The sequence below is a fragment of the Telmatherina bonti genome, assembly GCF_933228915.1.
Source record: "Telmatherina bonti genome assembly, chromosome: 16".
In the NCBI taxonomy this organism is placed as follows: domain Eukaryota; kingdom Metazoa; phylum Chordata; class Actinopteri; order Atheriniformes; family Telmatherinidae; genus Telmatherina; species Telmatherina bonti.
In genome coordinates, this window is record NC_136614.1 from 4,607,923 (window position 1) to 4,626,545 (window position 18,623).

General features: G+C 51.3%; 1 protein-coding gene across 1 annotated transcript in view; it reads left to right on the plus strand.

Annotated features, from left to right (window-relative positions):
* The window catches only part of xrn2 (5'-3' exoribonuclease 2), a 155,256-nt gene that overhangs the window by 13,625 nt on the left and 123,008 nt on the right, over positions 1-18,623 (plus strand). Inside the window, exons 5-6 of the mRNA XM_079255481.1 lie at positions 13,748-13,806; positions 13,982-14,071. Coding sequence (XP_079111607.1) covers positions 13,748-13,806; positions 13,982-14,071 — 149 coding nt within the window. The remainder of the gene's footprint in view (positions 1-13,747; positions 13,807-13,981; positions 14,072-18,623) is intronic.

Consider the following 18,623-nt stretch of genomic DNA (forward strand, 5'->3'; position numbering starts at 1 on the left):
AATCTGGTGGAGTCGATTCATTAATACTAACATGATCCTCCTGCTGCAGCAGGTTTCCGTGGTGCCGTTGAGCTGCTGGACTGAGAATCTTCGCTTAAGGGGGGGGGGAAATCTGCAAGACTAAGAACGTTAAACCTGTTGTAACAGGGGATGTCATTTGGTGGAGGTGTGCTGGAGTAACGCCTTCCTCTTTGCCGCCGTGGAGCGTCATGGAACCGGGGACCTCCTGTTGGCTCGGTGTGGAGCTGCCCGGGATATTTGGTTTAGCTCCGAGATGCAACCAGTGAACGGTGGAAGGGTCCCAGCGGCAGAAGGGCCGTCAGTATGAGCCTTGTCGGGGAACGCTGCTCAGGCATCCACATCTAGACGGCAGGGCACGGAGACATCTGGTTCTGAATCGCGAATGACAATGGTGTCCATCAAGATCTCAGCTTCTCGGATCCAATTCAGATTTGATTTCCGTGACTCCAGTTCAGCTATTTTTTCGGCCAGCTAACAGTCTGGTTGACGGGATCTCAGCTGATCGAGAGATGCCGGTGCTCTGGTGAGTCTATTAATGATTTGAGTTTAATCTTGTCCGGAGTCTGTAATAAAACAGAATACTGAAATGAGTTACTGGAATGAGTTTGAGGTCAGTCTGGGCCGGGCTAGGCAGATCTTTATCATCTGCCCACATTTCTTCAGTCCGAATGACATTCCGATGTTTCTGCTGTAGATCCTGGTGGTGTGGATCGGTGAGTCGATGTCCCGCTCACTCTTAGCGTATAGCTTGATGTCACCCATGTACAGGAGGTGGCTGATGGTGGTCCCATTCCTGAGTCGGTATCCATAGCCAGTCTTGTTGACTAGTTGGCTGAGGGGGTTCAGACCTCTACAGAACAGCAGCGGGGACAGGGCATCTCCTTGGAATATGCCACATTTGATGGAGACTTGGGCTTGAAGTTGGCCTCCAGGGTGGTCTGCCACAGCCTCATTGAGTTTGCAACGAAGGTCCTTATGCTGCCATCGTAGTGAATCCAGACAGTTCCCTCCTGACTCACCGTCTCCCTGAACTGTGTGTGTCCTGTAAAGTATCTTTGACTTGTATATATGTATGTATGTATACATCCCCCCCAGTGTTGTTCTCACCCTGTGAGGTTTCTCAAAACAAAATGAGAGAACCATGACTGCAAAGTGGAGCAGGAAGATAAAGCTTTTACTGCCCAACATGTTCCTAGTCTGGTCCAGTTTGGTCCAGTCTGAACTAGTTTGGTCCAGTTTGGTCCAGTCTGAACTAGTCTGGTCCAGTCTGAACTAGTCTGGTCCAGTTTGGTCCAGTCTGGTCCAGTTTGGTCCAGTCTGAACTAGTCTGGTCCAGTTTGTCCAGTCTGAACTAGTCTGGTCCAGTTTGTCCAGTCTGAACTAGTCTGGTCCAGTCTGAACTAGTCTGGTCCAGTTTGGTCCAGTCTGAACTAGTCTGGTCCAGTCTGAACCAGTTTGGTCCAGTCTGAACTAGTTTGGTCCAGTCTGAACTAGTTTGGTCCAGTTTGGTCCAGTCTGAACTAGTCTGGTCCAGTTTGTCCAGTCTGAACTAGTCTGGTCCAGTTTGGTCCAGTCTGAACTAGTCTGGTCCAGTCTGAACTAGTCTGGTCCAGTCTGGTCCAGTCTGAACTAGTCTGGTCCAGTCTGAACCACTTTGGTCCAGTCTGAACTAGTTTGGTCCAGTCTGAACTAGTTTGGTCCAGTTTGGTTCAGTCTGAACTAGTCTGGTCCAGTTTGGTCCAGTCTGAACTAGTTTGGTCCAGTCTGAACTAGTTTGGTCCAGTCTGAACTAGTTTGGTCCAATCTGAACTAGTTTGGTCAAGTTTGGTCCAGTCTGAACTAGTCTGGTCCAGTTTGGTCCAGTCTGAACTAGTCTGGTCCAGTCTGAACCAGTTTGGTCCAGTCTGAACTAGTTTGGTCCAGTCTGGTCCAGTCTGAACTAGTCTGGTCCAGTTTGGTCCAGTCTTAACCAGTTTGGTCCAGTCTGAACTAGTTTGGTCCAGTCTGAACTAGTTTGGTCCAGTCTGAACTAGTTTGGTCCAGTTTGGTCTAGTCTGAACCAGTTTGGTCCAGTCTGAACCAGTTTGGTCCAGTCTGAACCAGTCTGAACCAGTCTGGTCCAGTTTGGTCCAGTCGGAACCAGTCTGAACTAGTCTGGTCCAGTCTGAACCAGTCTGGTCCAGTTTGGTCCAGTCGGAACCAGTCTGAACTAGTCTGGTCCAGTTTGGTCCAGTTTGGTCCAGTCTGGTCCAGTTTGGTCCAGTCTGGTCCAGTTTGGTTCAGTTTGGTCCAGTCTGAACCAGTCTGGTCCAGTCTGAACCAATCTGGTCCAGTCTGGTCCAGTTTGGTCCATTCTGAACCAGTCTGGTCCAGTTTGGTTCACTTTGGTCCAGTCTGAACCAGTCTGGTCCAGTCTGAACCAATCTGGTCCAGTTTGGTCCAGTCTGAACCAGTCTGGTTCAGTTTGGTTCAGTTTGGTTCAGTTTGGTTCAGTTTGGTTCAGTTTGGTCCAGTCTGGTCCAGTCTGGTCCAGTCTGGTCCAGTCTGGTCCAGTTTGGTCCAGTTATGTCCAGTCTGAACCAGTCTGGTCCAGTTTGGTCCAGTCTGAACCAGTTTGGTCCAGTCTGGTCCAGTTTGGTCCAGTTATGTCCAGTCTGAACCAGTCTGGTCCAGTTTGGTCCAGTCTGAACCAGTTTGGTCCAGTCTGGTCCAGTTTGGTCCAGTCTGAACCAGTCTGGTCCAGTCTGAACCAGTCTGGTCCAGTTTGGTCCAGTCTGAACTAGTCTGGTCCAGTTTGGTCCAGTCTGAACCAGTCTGAACTAGTCTGGTCCAGTTTGGTCCAGTCTGAACTAGTCTGGTCCAGTCTGAACTAGTCTGGTCCAGTTTGGTCCAGTCTGAACCAGTCTGAACCAGTCTGGTCCAGTCTGGTCCAGTTTGGTCCAGTCTGAACCAGTCTGAACCAGTCTGGTCCAGTCTGGTCCAGTTTGGTCCAGTTTGGTCCAGTCTGAACCAGTCTGGTCCAGTTTGGTCAAGTCTGAACCAGTCTGGTCCAGTTTGGTCAAGTCTGAACCAGTCTGAACTAGTCTGGTCCAGTTTGGTCCAGTCTGGTCCAGTTTGGTTCAGTTTGGTCCAGTCTGGTCCAGTCTGAACCAGTCTGGTCCAGTTTGGTCCAGTCTGAACCAGTTTGGTCCAGTCTGAACCAGTCTGGTCCAGTTTGGTCCAGTCTGAACCAGTCTGAACCAGTCTGGTCCAGTTTGGTCCAGTCTGGTCCAGTTTGGTTCAGTTTGGTCCAGTCTGAACCAGTCTGGTCCAGTTTGGTCCAGTCTCGTCCAGTTTGGTCCAGTCTGAACCAGTCTCGTCCAGTTTGGTCCAGTCTGAACCAGTTTGGTCCAGTCTGAACCAGTCTGGTCCAGTCTGGTCCAGTTTGGTTCAGTTTGGTCAAGTCTGAACCAGTCTGGTCCCGTTTGGTCCAGTCTGAACCAGTTTGGTCCAGTCTGAACCAGTTTGGTCCAGTCTGAACCAGTCTGGTCCAGTTTGGTTCAGTTTGGTCCAGTCTGAACCAGTCTGAACCAGTTTGGTCCAGTCTGAACCAGTCTGGTCCAGTCTGGTCCAGTCTGAACCAGTTTGGTCCAGTTTGGTCCAGTCTGAACCAGTTTGGTCCAGTTTGGTTCACTTTGGTCCAGTCTGAACCAGTCTGGTCCAGTCTGAACCAATCTGGTCCAGTTTGGTCCAGTCTGAACCAGTCTGAACTAGTCTGGTCCAGTTTGGTCCAGTCTGAACCAGTCTGGTTCAGTTTGGTTCAGTTTGGTTCAGTTTGGTCCAGTCTGGTCCAGTCTGGTCCAGTCTGGTCCAGTTTGGTCCAGTTATGTCCAGTCTGAACCAGTCTGGTCCAGTTTGGTCCAGTCTGAACCAGTTTGGTCCAGTCTGGTCCAGTTTGGTCCAGTCTGAACCAGTCTGGTCCAGTTTGGTCCAGTCTGAACCAGTCTGGTCCAGTCTGAACCAGTCTGGTCCAGTTTGGTCCAGTCTGAACTAGTCTGGTCCAGTTTGGTCCAGTCTGAACCAGTCTGGTCCAGTCTGAACTAGTCTGGTCCAGTTTGGTCCAGTCTGAACCAGTCTGAACTAGTCTGGTCCAGTCTGGTCCAGTTTGGTCCAGTCTGAACCAGTCTGGTCCAGTTTGGTTCAGTTTGGTCAAGTCTGAACCAGTCTGGTCCAGTTTGGTCCAGTCTGAACCAGTCTGAACTAGTCTGGTCCAGTTTGGTCCAGTCTGGTCGAGTTTGGTTCAGTCTGGTCCAGTCTGAACCAGTCTGGTCCAGTCTGGTCCAGTTTGGTCCAGTCTGAACCAGTTTGGTCCAGTCTGAACCAGTCTGGTCCAGTTTGGTCCAGTCTGAACCAGTCTGAACCAGTCTGGTCCAGTTTGGTCCAGTCTGGTCCAGTTTGGTTCAGTTTGGTCCAGTCTGAACCAGTCTGGTCCAGTTTGGTCCAGTCTCGTCCAGTTTGGTCCAGTCTGAACCAGTCTGGTCCAGTTTGGTCCAGTCTGGTCCAGTTTGGTTCAGTTTGGTCCAGTCTGAACCAGTCTCGTCCAGTTTGGTCCAGTCTGAACCAGTCTGAACCAGTTTGGTCCAGTCTGAACCAGTCTGGTCCAGTTTGGTTCAGTCTGAACTAGTCTGGTCCAGTTTGGTCCAGTTTGGTCCAGTCTGGTCCAGTCTGACCCAGTCTGACCCAGTCTGGTCCAGTTTGGTCCAGTCTGAACCAGTTTGGTCCATTCTGAACCAGTCTGGTCCAGTTTGGTCCAGTCTGAACCAGTTTGGTCCAGTCTGAACCAGTCTGGTCCAGTTTGGTTCAGTTTGGTCCAGTCTGAACCAGTCTGAACCAGTTTGGTCCAGTCTGAACCAGTCTGGTCCAGTCTGAACCAGTTTGGTCCAGTTTGGTCCAGTCTGAACCAGTTTGGTCCAGTTTGGTCCAGTCTGGTCCAGTTTGGTCCAGTCTGAACCAGTCTGGTCCAGTTTGGTCCAGTCTGAACCAGTCTTAACCAGTTTGGTCCAGTCTGAACCAGTCTGGTCCAGTCTGAACCAGTCTGAACTATTTTGGTCCAGTTTGGTCCAGTCTGAACCAGTCTGAACCAGTTTGGTCCAGTTTGGTCCAGTCTGAACCAGTCTGAACCAGTTTGGTCCAGTCTGAACCAGTCTGGTCCAGTCTGAACCAGTCTGAACTATTTTGGTCCAGTTTGGTCCAGTCTGAACCAGTCTGAACCAGTCTGAACCAGTTTGGTCCAGTTTGGTCCAGTGTGAACTAGTCTGGTCCAGTTTGGTCCAGTCTGAACTAGTCTGGTCCAGTTTGCTCCAGTCTGAACCAGTCTGGTCCAGTTTGGTCCAGTCGGAACCAGTCTGAACTAGTCTGGTCCAGTTTGGTCCAGTTTGGTCCAGTCTGGTCCAGTCTGAACCAGTCTGGTCCAGTCTGAACCAATCTGGTCCAGTCTGGTCCAGTTTGGTGCATTCTGAACCAGTCTGGTCCAGTTTGGTTCAGTTTGGTCCAGTCTGAACCAGTCTGGTCCAGTCTGAACCAATCTGGTCCAGTTTGGTCCAGTCTGAACCAGTCTGAACTAGTCTGGTCCAGTTTGGTCCAGTCTGAACCAGTCTGGTCCAGTTTGGTTCAGTTTGGTCCAGTCTGGTCCAGTCTGAACCAGTCTGGTCCAGTTTGGTCCAGTCTGGTCCAGTTTGGTTCAGTTTGGTCCAGTCTGAACCAGTCTCGTCCAGTTTGGTCCAGTCTGAACCAGTCTGAACCAGTTTGGTCCAGTCTGAACCAGTCTGGTCCAGTTTGGTTCAGTCTGAACTAGTCTGGTTCAGTTTGGTCCAGTCTGGTCCAGTTTGGTCCAGTCTGACCCAGTCTGGTCCAGTTTGAACCAGTCTGGTCCAGTTTGGTCCAGTTTGGTCCAGTCTGAACCAGTTTGGTCCATTCTGAACCAGTCTGGTCCAGTTTGGTCCAGTCTGAACCAGTCTGAACCAGTTTGGTCCAGTCTGAACCAGTCTGGTCCAGTTTGGTCCAGTCTGAACCAGTTTGGTTCAGTTTGGTTCAGTTTGGTCCAGTCTGAACCAGTCTGAACCAGTTTGGTCCAGTTTGGTCCAGTCTGAACCAGTCTGAACCAGTCTGAACCAGTCTGGTCCAGTTTGGTCCAGTCTGAACCAGTTTGGTCCAGTCTGAACCAGTTTGGTCCAGTCTGGTCCAGTTTGGTCCAGTCTGAACCAGTCTGGTCCAGTTTGGTCCAGTCTGAACCAGTCTTAACCAGTTTGGTCCAGTCTGAACCAGTCTGGTCCAGTCTGAACCAGTCTGAACTATTTTGGTCCAGTTTGGTCCAGTCTGAACCAGTCTGAACCAGTTTGGTCCAGTCTGAACCAGTCTGGTCCAGTCTGAACCAGTCTGAACTATTTTGGTCCAGTTTGGTCCAGTCTGAACCAGTCTGAACCAGTTTGGTCCAGTTTGGTCCAGTGTGAACTAGTCATGTCCAGTTTGGTCCAGTCTGAACTAGTCTGGTCCAGTTTGGTCCAGTCTGAACCAGTCTGGTCCAGTTTGGTCCAGTCTGAACTAGTCTGAACTAGTCTGGTCCAGTTTGGTCCAGTTGGTCCAGTCTGGTCCAGTTTGGTCCAGTCTGGTCCAGTTTGGTTCAGTTTGGTCCAGTCTGAACCAATCTGGTCCATTCTGGTCCAGTTTGGTGCATTCTGAACCAGTCTGAACCAGTCTGGTCCAGTCTGAACCAGTCTGGTCCAGTCTGAACCAATCTGGTCCAGTTTGGTCCAGTCTGAACCAGTCTGAACTAGTCTGGTCCAGTTTGGTCCAGTCTGAACCAGTCTGGCCCAGTCATGTCCAGTTTGGTCCAGTCTGGTCCAGTCTGAACCAGTCTGGTCCAGTCTGGTCCAGTCTGGTCCAGTCTGAACCAGTCTGGTCCAGTTTGGTCCAGTCTGAACCAGTTTGGTCCAGTTTGGTCCAGTCTGAACCAGTCTGGTCCAGTCTGGTCCAGTCTGGTCCAGTCTGAACCAGTCTGGTCCAGTTTGGTCCAGTCTGAACCAGTCTGGTCCAGTCTGAACTAGTCTGGTCCAGTTTGGTCCAGTCTGAACCAGTCTGAACTAGTCTGGTCCAGTTTGGTCCAGTCTGAACCAGTCTGAACTAGTCTGGTCCAGTTTGGTCCAGTCTGAACCAGTCTGAACTAGTCTGGTCCAGTCTGGTCCAGTCTGAACTAGTCTGGTCCAGTGTGGTTTAGTCTGAACCAGTGTGAACTAGTCTGGCCCAGTCTGGTCCAGTTTGGTCCAGTTTGGTCCAGTCTGGCCCAGTCTGGTCCAGTTTGGTCCAGTCTGAACCAGTCTGGTCCAGTTTGGTTCAGTTTGGTCAAGTCTGAACCAGTCTGGTCCAGTCTGAACCAGTCTGGTCCAGTTTGGTCCAGTCTGAACCAGTCTGAACTAGTCTGGTCCAGTCTGAACCAGTCTGGTCCAGTTTGGTTCAGTTTGGTCCAGTCTGGTCCAGTCTGGTCCAGTTTGGTCCAGTTTGGTCCAGTCTGAACTAGTCTGGTCCAGTTTGGTCCAGTCTGAACCAGTCTGAACTAGTCTGGTCCAGTTTGGTCCAGTCTGAACCAGTCTGGTCCAGTTTGGTCCAGTCTGGTCCAGTTTGGTCCAGTCTGGTCCGGTTTGGTTCAGTTTGGTCCATTCTGAACCAGTCTCGTCCAGTTTGGTCCAGTCTGAACCAGTCTGAACCAGTTTGGTCCAGTTTGGTTCAGTTTGGTCCAGTCTGAACCAGTCTCGTCCAGTTTGGTCCAGTCTGAACCAGTCTGAACCAGTTTGGTCCAGTCTGAACCAGTCTTGTCCAGTGTGGTCCAGTCTGGTCCAGTCTGGTCCAGTTTGGTCCAGTCTGGTCCAGTTTGGTTCAGTTTGGTCCAGTCTGAACCAGTCTCGTCCAGTCTGAACCAGTCTCGTCCAGTCTGAACCAGTCTGAACCAGTCTGAACCAGTTTGGTCCAGTCTGAACCAGTCTGGTCCAGTTTGGTTCAGTCTGAACTAGTCTGGTCCAGTCTGGTCCAGTTTGGTCCAGTCTGAACCAGTCTGGTCCAGTTTGTTCCAGTCTGACCCAGTCTGGTCCAGTTTGGTCCAGTCTGAAACAGTCTGGTCCAGTTTGGTCCAGTCTGAACCAGTTTGGTCCAGTCTGAACCAGTCTGGTCCAGTCTGAACCAGTCTGGTCCAGTCTGGTCCAGTTTGGTCCAGTCTGGTCCAGTTTGGTCCAGTCTGGTCCAGTTTGGTCCAGTCTGAACCAGTTTGGTCCAGTTTGGTCCAGTCTGAACCAGTCTGAACCAGTCTCGTCCAGTTTGGTCCAGTTTGAACCCGTCTGGTCCAGTTTGGTCCAGTCTGAACCAGTCTTGTCCAGTTTGGTCCAGTCTGAACCAGTCTGAACCAGTTTGGTCCAGTTTGGTCCAGTCTGAACCAGTCTGGTCCAGTTTGGTTCAGTCTGAACTAGTCTGGTCCAGTTTGGTCCAGTCTGACCCAGTCTGGTCCAGTTTGGTCCAGTCTGGTCCAGTTTGGTCCACTCTGACCCAGTCTGGTCCAGTTTGGTCCAGTTTGGTCCAGTCTGAACCAGTTTGGTCCAGTCTGGTCCAGTCTGACCCAGTCTGACCCAGTCTGGTCCAGTTTGGTCCAGTCTGAACCAGTTTGGTCCATTCTGAACCAGTCTGGTCCAGTTTGGTCCAGTCTGAACCAGTTTGGTCCAGTCTGAACCAGTCTGGTCCAGTTTGGTTCAGTTTGGTCCAGTCTGAACCAGTCTGAACCAGTTTGGTCCAGTCTGAACCAGTCTGGTCCAGTCTGAACCAGTTTGGTCCAGTTTGGTCCAGTCTGAACCAGTTTGGTCCAGTTTGGTCCAGTCTGGTCCAGTTTGGTCCAGTCTGAACCAGTCTGGTCCAGTTTGGTCCAGTCTGAACCAGTCTTAACCAGTTTGGTCCAGTCTGAACCAGTCTGGTCCAGTCTGAACCAGTCTGAACTATTTTGGTCCAGTTTGGTCCAGTCTGAACCAGTCTGAACCAGTTTGGTCCAGTTTGGTCCAGTCTGAACCAGTCTGAACCAGTTTGGTCCAGTCTGAACCAGTCTGGTCCAGTCTGAACCAGTCTGAACTATTTTGGTCCAGTTTGGTCCAGTCTGAACCAGTCTGAACCAGTCTGAACCAGTTTGGTCCAGTTTGGTCCAGTGTGAACTAGTCTGGTCCAGTTTGGTCCAGTCTGAACTAGTCTGGTCCAGTTTGCTCCAGTCTGAACCAGTCTGGTCCAGTTTGGTCCAGTCGGAACCAGTCTGAACTAGTCTGGTCCAGTTTGGTCCAGTTTGGTCCAGTCTGGTCCAGTCTGAACCAGTCTGGTCCAGTCTGAACCAATCTGGTCCAGTCTGGTCCAGTTTGGTGCATTCTGAACCAGTCTGGTCCAGTTTGGTTCAGTTTGGTCCAGTCTGAACCAGTCTGGTCCAGTCTGAACCAATCTGGTCCAGTTTGGTCCAGTCTGAACCAGTCTGAACTAGTCTGGTCCAGTTTGGTCCAGTCTGAACCAGTCTGGTCCAGTTTGGTTCAGTTTGGTCCAGTCTGGTCCAGTCTGAACCAGTCTGGTCCAGTTTGGTCCAGTCTGGTCCAGTTTGGTTCAGTTTGGTCCAGTCTGAACCAGTCTCGTCCAGTTTGGTCCAGTCTGAACCAGTCTGAACCAGTTTGGTCCAGTCTGAACCAGTCTGGTCCAGTTTGGTTCAGTCTGAACTAGTCTGGTTCAGTTTGGTCCAGTCTGGTCCAGTTTGGTCCAGTCTGACCCAGTCTGGTCCAGTTTGAACCAGTCTGGTCCAGTTTGGTCCAGTTTGGTCCAGTCTGAACCAGTTTGGTCCATTCTGAACCAGTCTGGTCCAGTTTGGTCCAGTCTGAACCAGTCTGAACCAGTTTGGTCCAGTCTGAACCAGTCTGGTCCAGTTTGGTCCAGTCTGAACCAGTTTGGTTCAGTTTGGTTCAGTTTGGTCCAGTCTGAACCAGTCTGAACCAGTTTGGTCCAGTTTGGTCCAGTCTGAACCAGTCTGAACCAGTCTGGTCCAGTTTGGTCCAGTTTGGTCCAGTCTGAACCAGTTTGGTCCAGTCTGAACCAGTTTGGTCCAGTCTGGTCCAGTTTGGTCCAGTCTGAACCAGTCTGGTCCAGTTTGGTCCAGTCTGAACCAGTCTTAACCAGTTTGGTCCAGTCTGAACCAGTCTTAACCAGTTTGGTCCAGTCTGAACCAGTCTGGTCCAGTCTGAACCAGTCTGAACTATTTTGGTCCAGTTTGGTCCAGTCTGAACCAGTCTGAACCAGTTTGGTCCAGTCTGAACCAGTCTGGTCCAGTCTGAACCAGTCTGAACTATTTTGGTCCAGTTTGGTCCAGTCTGAACCAGTCTGAACCAGTTTGGTCCAGTTTGGTCCAGTGTGAACTAGTCATGTCCAGTTTGGTCCAGTCTGAACTAGTCTGGTCCAGTTTGGTCCAGTCTGAACCAGTCTGGTCCAGTTTGGTCCAGTCTGAACTAGTCTGAACTAGTCTGGTCCAGTTTGGTCCAGTTGGTCCAGTCTGGTCCAGTTTGGTCCAGTCTGGTCCAGTTTGGTTCAGTTTGGTCCAGTCTGAACCAATCTGGTCCATTCTGGTCCAGTTTGGTGCATTCTGAACCAGTCTGGTCCAGTCTGAACCAGTCTGGTCCAGTCTGAACCAATCTGGTCCAGTTTGGTCCAGTCTGAACCAGTCTGAACTAGTCTGGTCCAGTTTGGTCCAGTCTGAACCAGTCTGGTCCAGTCTGGTCCAGTCTGAACCAGTCTGGTCCAGTTTGGTCCAGTCTGAACCAGTCTGGTCCAGTCTGAACTAGTCTGGTCCAGTTTGGTCCAGTCTGAACCAGTCTGAACTAGTCTGGTCCAGTTTGGTCCAGTCTGAACCAGTCTGAACTAGTCTGGTCCAGTTTGGTCCAGTCTGAACCAGTCTGAACTAGTCTGGTCCAGTCTGGTCCAGTCTGAACTAGTCTGGTCCAGTGTGGTTTAGTCTGAACCAGTGTGAACTAGTCTGGCCCAGTCTGGTCCAGTTTGGTCCAGTTTGGTCCAGTCTGGCCCAGTCTGGTCCAGTTTGGTCCAGTCTGAACCAGTCTGGTCCAGTTTGGTTCAGTTTGGTCAAGTCTGAACCAGTCTGGTCCAGTCTGAACCAGTCTGGTCCAGTTTGGTCCAGTCTGAACCAGTCTGAACTAGTCTGGTCCAGTCTGAACCAGTCTGGTCCAGTTTGGTTCAGTTTGGTCCAGTCTGGTCCAGTCTGGTCCAGTTTGGTCCAGTTTGGTCCAGTCTGAACTAGTCTGGTCCAGTTTGGTCCAGTCTGAACCAGTCTGAACTAGTCTGGTCCAGTTTGGTCCAGTCTGAACCAGTCTGGTCCAGTTTGGTCCAGTCTGGTCCAGTTTGGTCCAGTCTGGTCCGGTTTGGTTCAGTTTGGTCCATTCTGAACCAGTCTCGTCCAGTTTGGTCCAGTCTGAACCAGTCTGAACCAGTTTGGTCCAGTTTGGTTCAGTTTGGTCCAGTCTGAACCAGTCTCGTCCAGTTTGGTCCAGTCTGAACCAGTCTGAACCAGTTTGGTCCAGTCTGAACCAGTCTTGTCCAGTGTGGTCCAGTCTGGTCCAGTCTGGTCCAGTTTGGTCCAGTCTGGTCCAGTTTGGTTCAGTTTGGTCCAGTCTGAACCAGTCTCGTCCAGTCTGAACCAGTCTGAACCAGTTTGGTCCAGTTTGGTCCAGTCTGAACCAGTCTGGTCCAGTTTGGTTCAGTCTGAACTAGTCTGGTCCAGTCTGGTCCAGTTTGGTCCAGTCTGAACCAGTCTGGTCCAGTTTGTTCCAGTCTGACCCAGTCTGGTCCAGTTTGGTCCAGTCTGAAACAGTCTGGTCCAGTTTGGTCCAGTCTGAACCAGTTTGGTCCAGTCTGAACCAGTCTGGTCCAGTCTGAACCAGTCTGAACCAGTCTGGTCCAGTTTGGTCCAGTCTGGTCCAGTTTGGTCCAGTCTGGTCCAGTTTGGTCCAGTCTGAACCAGTTTGGTCCAGTCTGAACCAGTCTGAACCAGTCTCGTCCAGTTTGGTCCAGTTTGAACCCGTCTGGTCCAGTTTGGTCCAGTCTGAACCAGTCTTGTCCAGTTTGGTCCAGTCTGAACCAGTCTGAACCAGTTTGGTCCAGTTTGGTCCAGTCTGAACCAGTCTGGTCCAGTTTGGTTCAGTCTGAACTAGTCTGGTCCAGTTTGGTCCAGTCTGACCCAGTCTGGTCCAGTTTGGTCCAGTCTGGTCCAGTTTGGTCCACTCTGACCCAGTCTGGTCCAGTTTGGTCCAGTTTGGTCCAGTCTGAACCAGTCTGGTCCAGTTTGGTTCAGTTTGGTTCAGTCTGAACCAGTCTGAACCAGTCTGAACCAGTTTGGTCCAGTCTGAACCAGTCTGGTCCAGTCTGGTCCAGTCTGGTCCAGTCTGAACCAGTTTGGTCCAGTTTGGTCCAGTCTGAACCAGTCTGGTCCAGTTTGGTCCATTCTGACCCAGTCTGGTCCAGTTTGGTCCAGTCTGAACCAGTTTGGTCCAGTCTGGTCCAGTCTGAATCCAGTTTGGTCCAGTCTGAACCAGTCTGAACCAGTTTGGTCCAGTCTGAACCAGTCTGAACCAGTTTTGTCCAGTTTGGTCCAGTCTGAACCAGTCTGGTCCAGTCTGAACCAGTCTGAACTATTTTGGTCCAGTTTGGTCCAGTCTGAACCAGTCTGAACCAGTTTGGTCCAGTCTGAACCAGTCTGAACCAGTTTGGTCCAGTCTGAACCAGTTTGGTCCAGTCTGAACCAGTCTGAACCAGTTTGGTCCAGTTTGGTCCAGTCTGAACCAGTCTTGTCCAGTCTGAACCAGTCTGAACTATTTTGGTCCAGTTTGGTCCAGTCTGAACCAGTCTGAACCAGTTTGGTCCAGTCTGTACCAGTCTGACCCAGTCTGGTCCAGTTTGGTCCAGTCTGAACCAGTCTGGTCCAGTTTGGTCCAGTCTGAACCAGTCTTAACCAGTTTGGTCCAGTCTGAACCAGTCTGGTCCAGTCTGAACCAGTCTGAACTATTTTGGTCCAGTTTGGTCCAGTCTGAACCAGTCTGGTCCAGTTTGTCCCAGTCTGAACCAGTCTGAACCAGTTTGGTCCAGTCTGAACCAGTTTTGTCCAGTCTGAACCAGTTTGGTCCAGTCTGAACCAGTCTGAACCAGTTTGGTCCAGTTTGGTCCAGTCTGAACCAGTCTCTTCCAGTCTGAACCAGTCTGAACTATTTTGGTCCAGTTTGGTCCAGTCTGAACCAGTCTGAACCAGTTTGGTCCAGTTTGGTCCAGTCTGAACCAGTCTGAACCAGTTTGGTCCAGTTTGGTCCAGTCTGAACCAGTCTGACCCAGTCTGGTCCAGTTTGGTCCAGTCTGAACCAGTCTGGTCCAGTCTGAACCAGTCTGAACTATTTTTGTCCAGTTTGGTCCAGTCTGAACCAGTTTGGTCCAGTTTGGTCCAGTCTGAACCAGTCTGAACCAGTTTGGTCCAGTCTGAACCAGTTTGGTCCAGTCTGAACCAGTTTGGTCCAGTCTGAACCAGTCTGAACCAGTTTGGTCCAGTCTGAACCAGTTTGGTCCAGTTTGGTCCACCCATTGTCAGTTTTTATCAGGTATCTGTATGTGTGAAGCTGCTTTTGTTCTGTTTCCTCTGCAGGAGGTTACCTTCCACCTGAAGAGATCAAAGAGAGATTTGACAGCAACTGCATCACTCCGGTAAGCTGCTTTTATTCCTTCAGTGACTTGCTCTGCCAGTTTGTGTCCAGTCGCTGCTGGACATGAAGGTTTATTTATGGACTATGGACCATGTCTGTGAACTTTGAAACTTTTCTGGAACGCGGGTTTTTCCGGCATGAAAGGACTACTCCTGACTGCTGAAATGTGTCTGCAGGGGACAGAGTTCATGGACAACCTGGCTCAGTGTCTTCGCTACTACGTTGCAGACCGACTTAGCAACGACCCAGGATGGAAGAACGTGGTGGTGAGTAAAGTCCTCCTTGTTCCTGTCTCGTCTGTCTCATGTCCACGTGTTATCCACGTCTCCTGTCTCGTGTCCACGTGTTATCCACGTCTCCTGTCTCGTGTCCACGTGTTATCCACGTCTCCTGTCTCATGTCCACGTTTTATCCACGTCTCCTGTCTCGTGTCCACGTGTTATCCACGTCTCCTGTCTCATGTCCACGTGTTATCCACGTCTCCTGTCTCGTGTCCACGTGTTATCCACGTCTAATGTCTCGTGTCCACGTTTTATCCACGTCTAATGTCTCGTGTCCACGTTTTATCCACGTCTACTGTCTCGTGTCCACGTGTTATCCACGTCTCCTGTCTCGTGTCCACGTGTTATCCACGTCTCCTGTCTCATGTCCACGTGTTATCCACGTCTCCTGTCTCGTGTCCACGTGTTATCCACGTCTACTGTCTCGTGTCCACGTGTTATCCACGTCTCCTGTCTCGTGTCCACGTGTTATCCACGTCTCCTGTCTCGTGTCCACGTGTTATCCACGTCTCCTGTCTCGTGTCCACGTGTTATCCACGTCTACTGTCTCGTGTCCACGTGTTATCCACGTCTACTGTCTCGTGTCCACGTGTTATCCACGTCTCCTGTCCCGTGTCCACGTGTTATCCACGTCTCCTGTCTCGTGTCCACGTGTTATCCACGTCTCCTGTCTCGTGTCCACGTGTTATCCACGTCTCCTGTCTCGTGTCCACGTGTTATCCACGTCTCCTGTCTCGTGTCCACGTGTTATCCACGTCTCCTGTCCCGTGTCCACGTGTTATCCACGTCTACTGTCTCGTGTCCACGTGTTATCCACGTCTACTGTCTCGTGTCCACGTGTTATCCACGTCTACTGTCTCGTGTCCACGTGTTATCCACGTCTACTGTCTCGTGTCCACGTGTTATCCACGTCTACTGTCTCGTGTCCACGTGTTATCCACGTCTCCTGTCTCATGTCCACGTGTTATCCACGTCTCCTGTCTCATGTCCACGTGTTATCCACGTCTCCTGTCTCATGTCCACGTGTTATCCACGTCTACTGTCTCGTGTCCACGTGTTATCCACGTCTACTGTCTCGTGTCCACGTGTTATCCACGTCTCCTGTCTCGTGTCCACGTGTTATCCACGTCTCCTGTCTCGTGTCCACGTGTTATCCACGTCTACTGTCTCGTGTCCACGTGTTATCCACGTCTCCTGTCTCGTGTCCACGTGTTATCCACGTCTCCTGTCTCGTGTCCACGTGTTATCCACGTCTCCTGTCTCGTGTCCACGTGTTATCCACGTCTCCTGTCTCATGTCCACGTGTTATCCACGTCTACTGTCTCGTGTCCACGTGTTATCCACGTCTACTGTCTCGTGTCCACGTGTTATCCACGTCTACTGTCTCGTGTCCACGTGTTATCCACGTCTCCTGTCTCGTGTCCACGTGTTATCCACGTCTCCTGTCTCGTGTCCACGTGTTATCCACGTCTCCTGTCTCATGTCCACGTGTTATCCACGTCTCCTGTCCCATGTCCACGTGTTATCCACCTCTCCTGTCCCATGTCCACGTGTTATCCACGTCTCCTGTCTCGTGTCCATCTCCTGTCCCATGTCCACGTGTTATCCACGTCTCCTGTCTCGTGTCCACGTGTTATCCACGTCTCCTGTCTCGTGTCCACGTGTTATCCACGTCTCCTGTCTCATGTCCACGTGTTATCCACGTCTCCTGTCTCATGTCCACGTGTTATCCACGTCTACTGTCTCGTGCCCACGTGTTATCCACGTCTACTGTCTCGTGCCCACGTGTTATCCACGTCTCCTGTCTCATGTCCACGTGTTATCCACGTCTCCTGTCTCGTGCCCACGTGTTATCCACGTCTACTGTCTCGTGTCCACGTGTTATCCACGTCTCCTGTCTCATGTCCACGTGTTATCCACGTCTCCTGTCCCTTGTCCACGTGTTATCCACGTCTACTGTCTCGTGTCCACGTGTTATCCACGTCTCCTGTCTCATGTCCACGTGTTATCCACGTCTCCTGTCTCGTGTCCACGGGTTATCCACGTCTACTGTCTCGTGTCCACGTGTTATCCACGTCTCCTGTCTCGTGTCCACGTGTTATCCACGTCTCCTGTCCCTTGTCCACGTGTTATCCACGTCTCCTGTCTCATGTCCACGTGTTATCCACGTCTAATGTCTCGTGTCCACGTTTTATCCACGTCTCCTGTCTCATGTCCACGTGTTATCCACGTCTCCTGTCTCATGTCCACGTGTTATCCACGTCTCCTGTCTCATGTCCACGTGTTATCCACGTCTCCTGTCTCATGTCCACGTGTTATCCACGTCTACTGTCTCATGTCCACGTGTTATCCACGTCTACTGTCTCTGTCCACGTGTTATCCACGTCTCCTGTCTCATGTCCACGTGTTATCCACGTCTCCTGTCTCATGTCCACGTGTTATCCACGTCTACTGTCTCTGTCCACGTGTTATCCACGTCTCCTGTCTCGTGTCCACGTGTTATCCACGTCTCCTGTCTCGTGTCCACGTGTTATCCACGTCTCATGTCCACGTGTTATCCACGTCTCATGTCCACGTGTTATCCACGTCTCATGTCCACGTGTTATCCACGTCTACTGTCTCGTGTCCACGTGTTATCCACGTCTCCTGTCTCGTGTCCACGTGTTATCCACGTCTCCTGTCTCGTGTCCACGTGTTATCCACGTCTCCTGTCTCATGTCCACGTGTTATCCACGTCTCCTGTCCCATGTCCACGTGTTATCCACGTCTCCTGTCTCGTGTCCACGTGTTATCCACGTCTCCTGTCCCATGTCCACGTGTTATCCACGTCTCCTGTCCCATGTCCACGTGTTATCCACGTCTCCTGTCCCATGTCCACGTGTTATCCACGTCTCCTGTCTCGTGTCCACGTGTTATCCACGTCTCCTGTCCCATGTCCACGTGTTATCCACGTCTCCTGTCCCATGTCCACGTGTTATCCACGTCTCCTGTCTCGTGTCCACGTGTTATCCACGTCTCCTGTCTCGTGTCCACGTGTTATCCACGTCTCCTGTCTCATGTCCACGTGTTATCCACGTCTAATGTCTCGTGTCCACGTGTTATCCACGTCTCCTGTCCCTTGTCCACGTGTTATCCACGTCTCCTGTCTCATGTCCACGTGTTATCCACGTCTACTGTCTCGTGCCCACGTGTTATCCACGTCTACTGTCTCGTGCCCACGTGTTATCTACGTCTACTGTCTCGTGTCCACGTGTTATCCACGTCTCCTGTCTCGTGTCCACGTGTTATCCACGTCTCCTGTCTCGTGTCCACGTGTTATCCACGTCTCCTGTCTCATGTCCACGTGTTATCCACGTCTCCTGTCTCATGTCCACGTGTTATCCACGTCTACTGTCTCATGTCCACGTGTTATCCACGTCTACTGTCTCATGTCCACGTGTTATCCACGTCTCCTGTCTCATGTCCACGTGTTATCCACGTCTCCTGTCTCATGTCCACGTGTTATCCACGTCTCCTGTCCCATGTCCACGTGTTATCCACGTCTCCTGTCTCGTGTCCACGTGTTATCCACGTCTCCTGTCTCGTGTCCACGTGTTATCCACGTCTCCTGTCTCATGTCCACGTGTTATCCACGTCTCCTGTCTCATGTCCACGTGTTATCCACGTCTACTGTCTCGTGCCCACGTGTTATCCACGTCTACTGTCTCGTGCCCACGTGTTATCCACGTCTCCTGTCTCATGTCCACGTGTTATCCACGTCTACTGTCTCGTGCCCACGTGTTATCCACGTCTACTGTCTCGTGCCCACGTGTTATCTACGTCTACTGTCTCATGTCCACGTGTTATCCACGTCTCCTGTCTCGTGCCCACGTGTTATCTACGTCTACTGTCTCATGTCCACGTGTTATCCACGTCTCCTGTCTCGTGTCCACGTGTTATCCACGTCTACTGTCTCGTGCCCACGTGTTATCCACGTCTCCTGTCTCATGTCCACGTGTTATCCACGTCTCCTGTCCCATGTCCACGTGTTATCCACGTCTACTGTCTCATGTCCACGTGTTATCCACGTCTACTGTCTCGTGCCCACGTGTTATCTACGTCTACTGTCTCATGTCCACGTGTTATCCACGTCTCCTGTCTCGTGTCCACGTGTTATCCACGTCTACTGTCTCGTGCCCACGTGTTATCCACGTCTCCTGTCTCGTGTCCACGTGTTATCCACGTCTCCTGTCTCATGTCCACGTGTTATCCACGTCTACTGTCTCATGTCCACGTGTTATCCACGTCTACTGTCTCGTGTCCACGTGTTATCCACGTCTCCTGTCTCATGTCCACGTGTTATCCACGTCTCCTGTCTCATGTCCACGTGTTATCCACGTCTACTGTCTCGTGCCCACGTGTTATCCACGTCTCCTGTCTCGTGTCCACGTGTTATCCACGTCTCCTGTCTCATGTCCACGTGTTATCTACGTCTACTGTCTCATGTCCACGTGTTATCCACGTCTCCTGTCTCGTGTCCACGTGTTATCCACGTCTA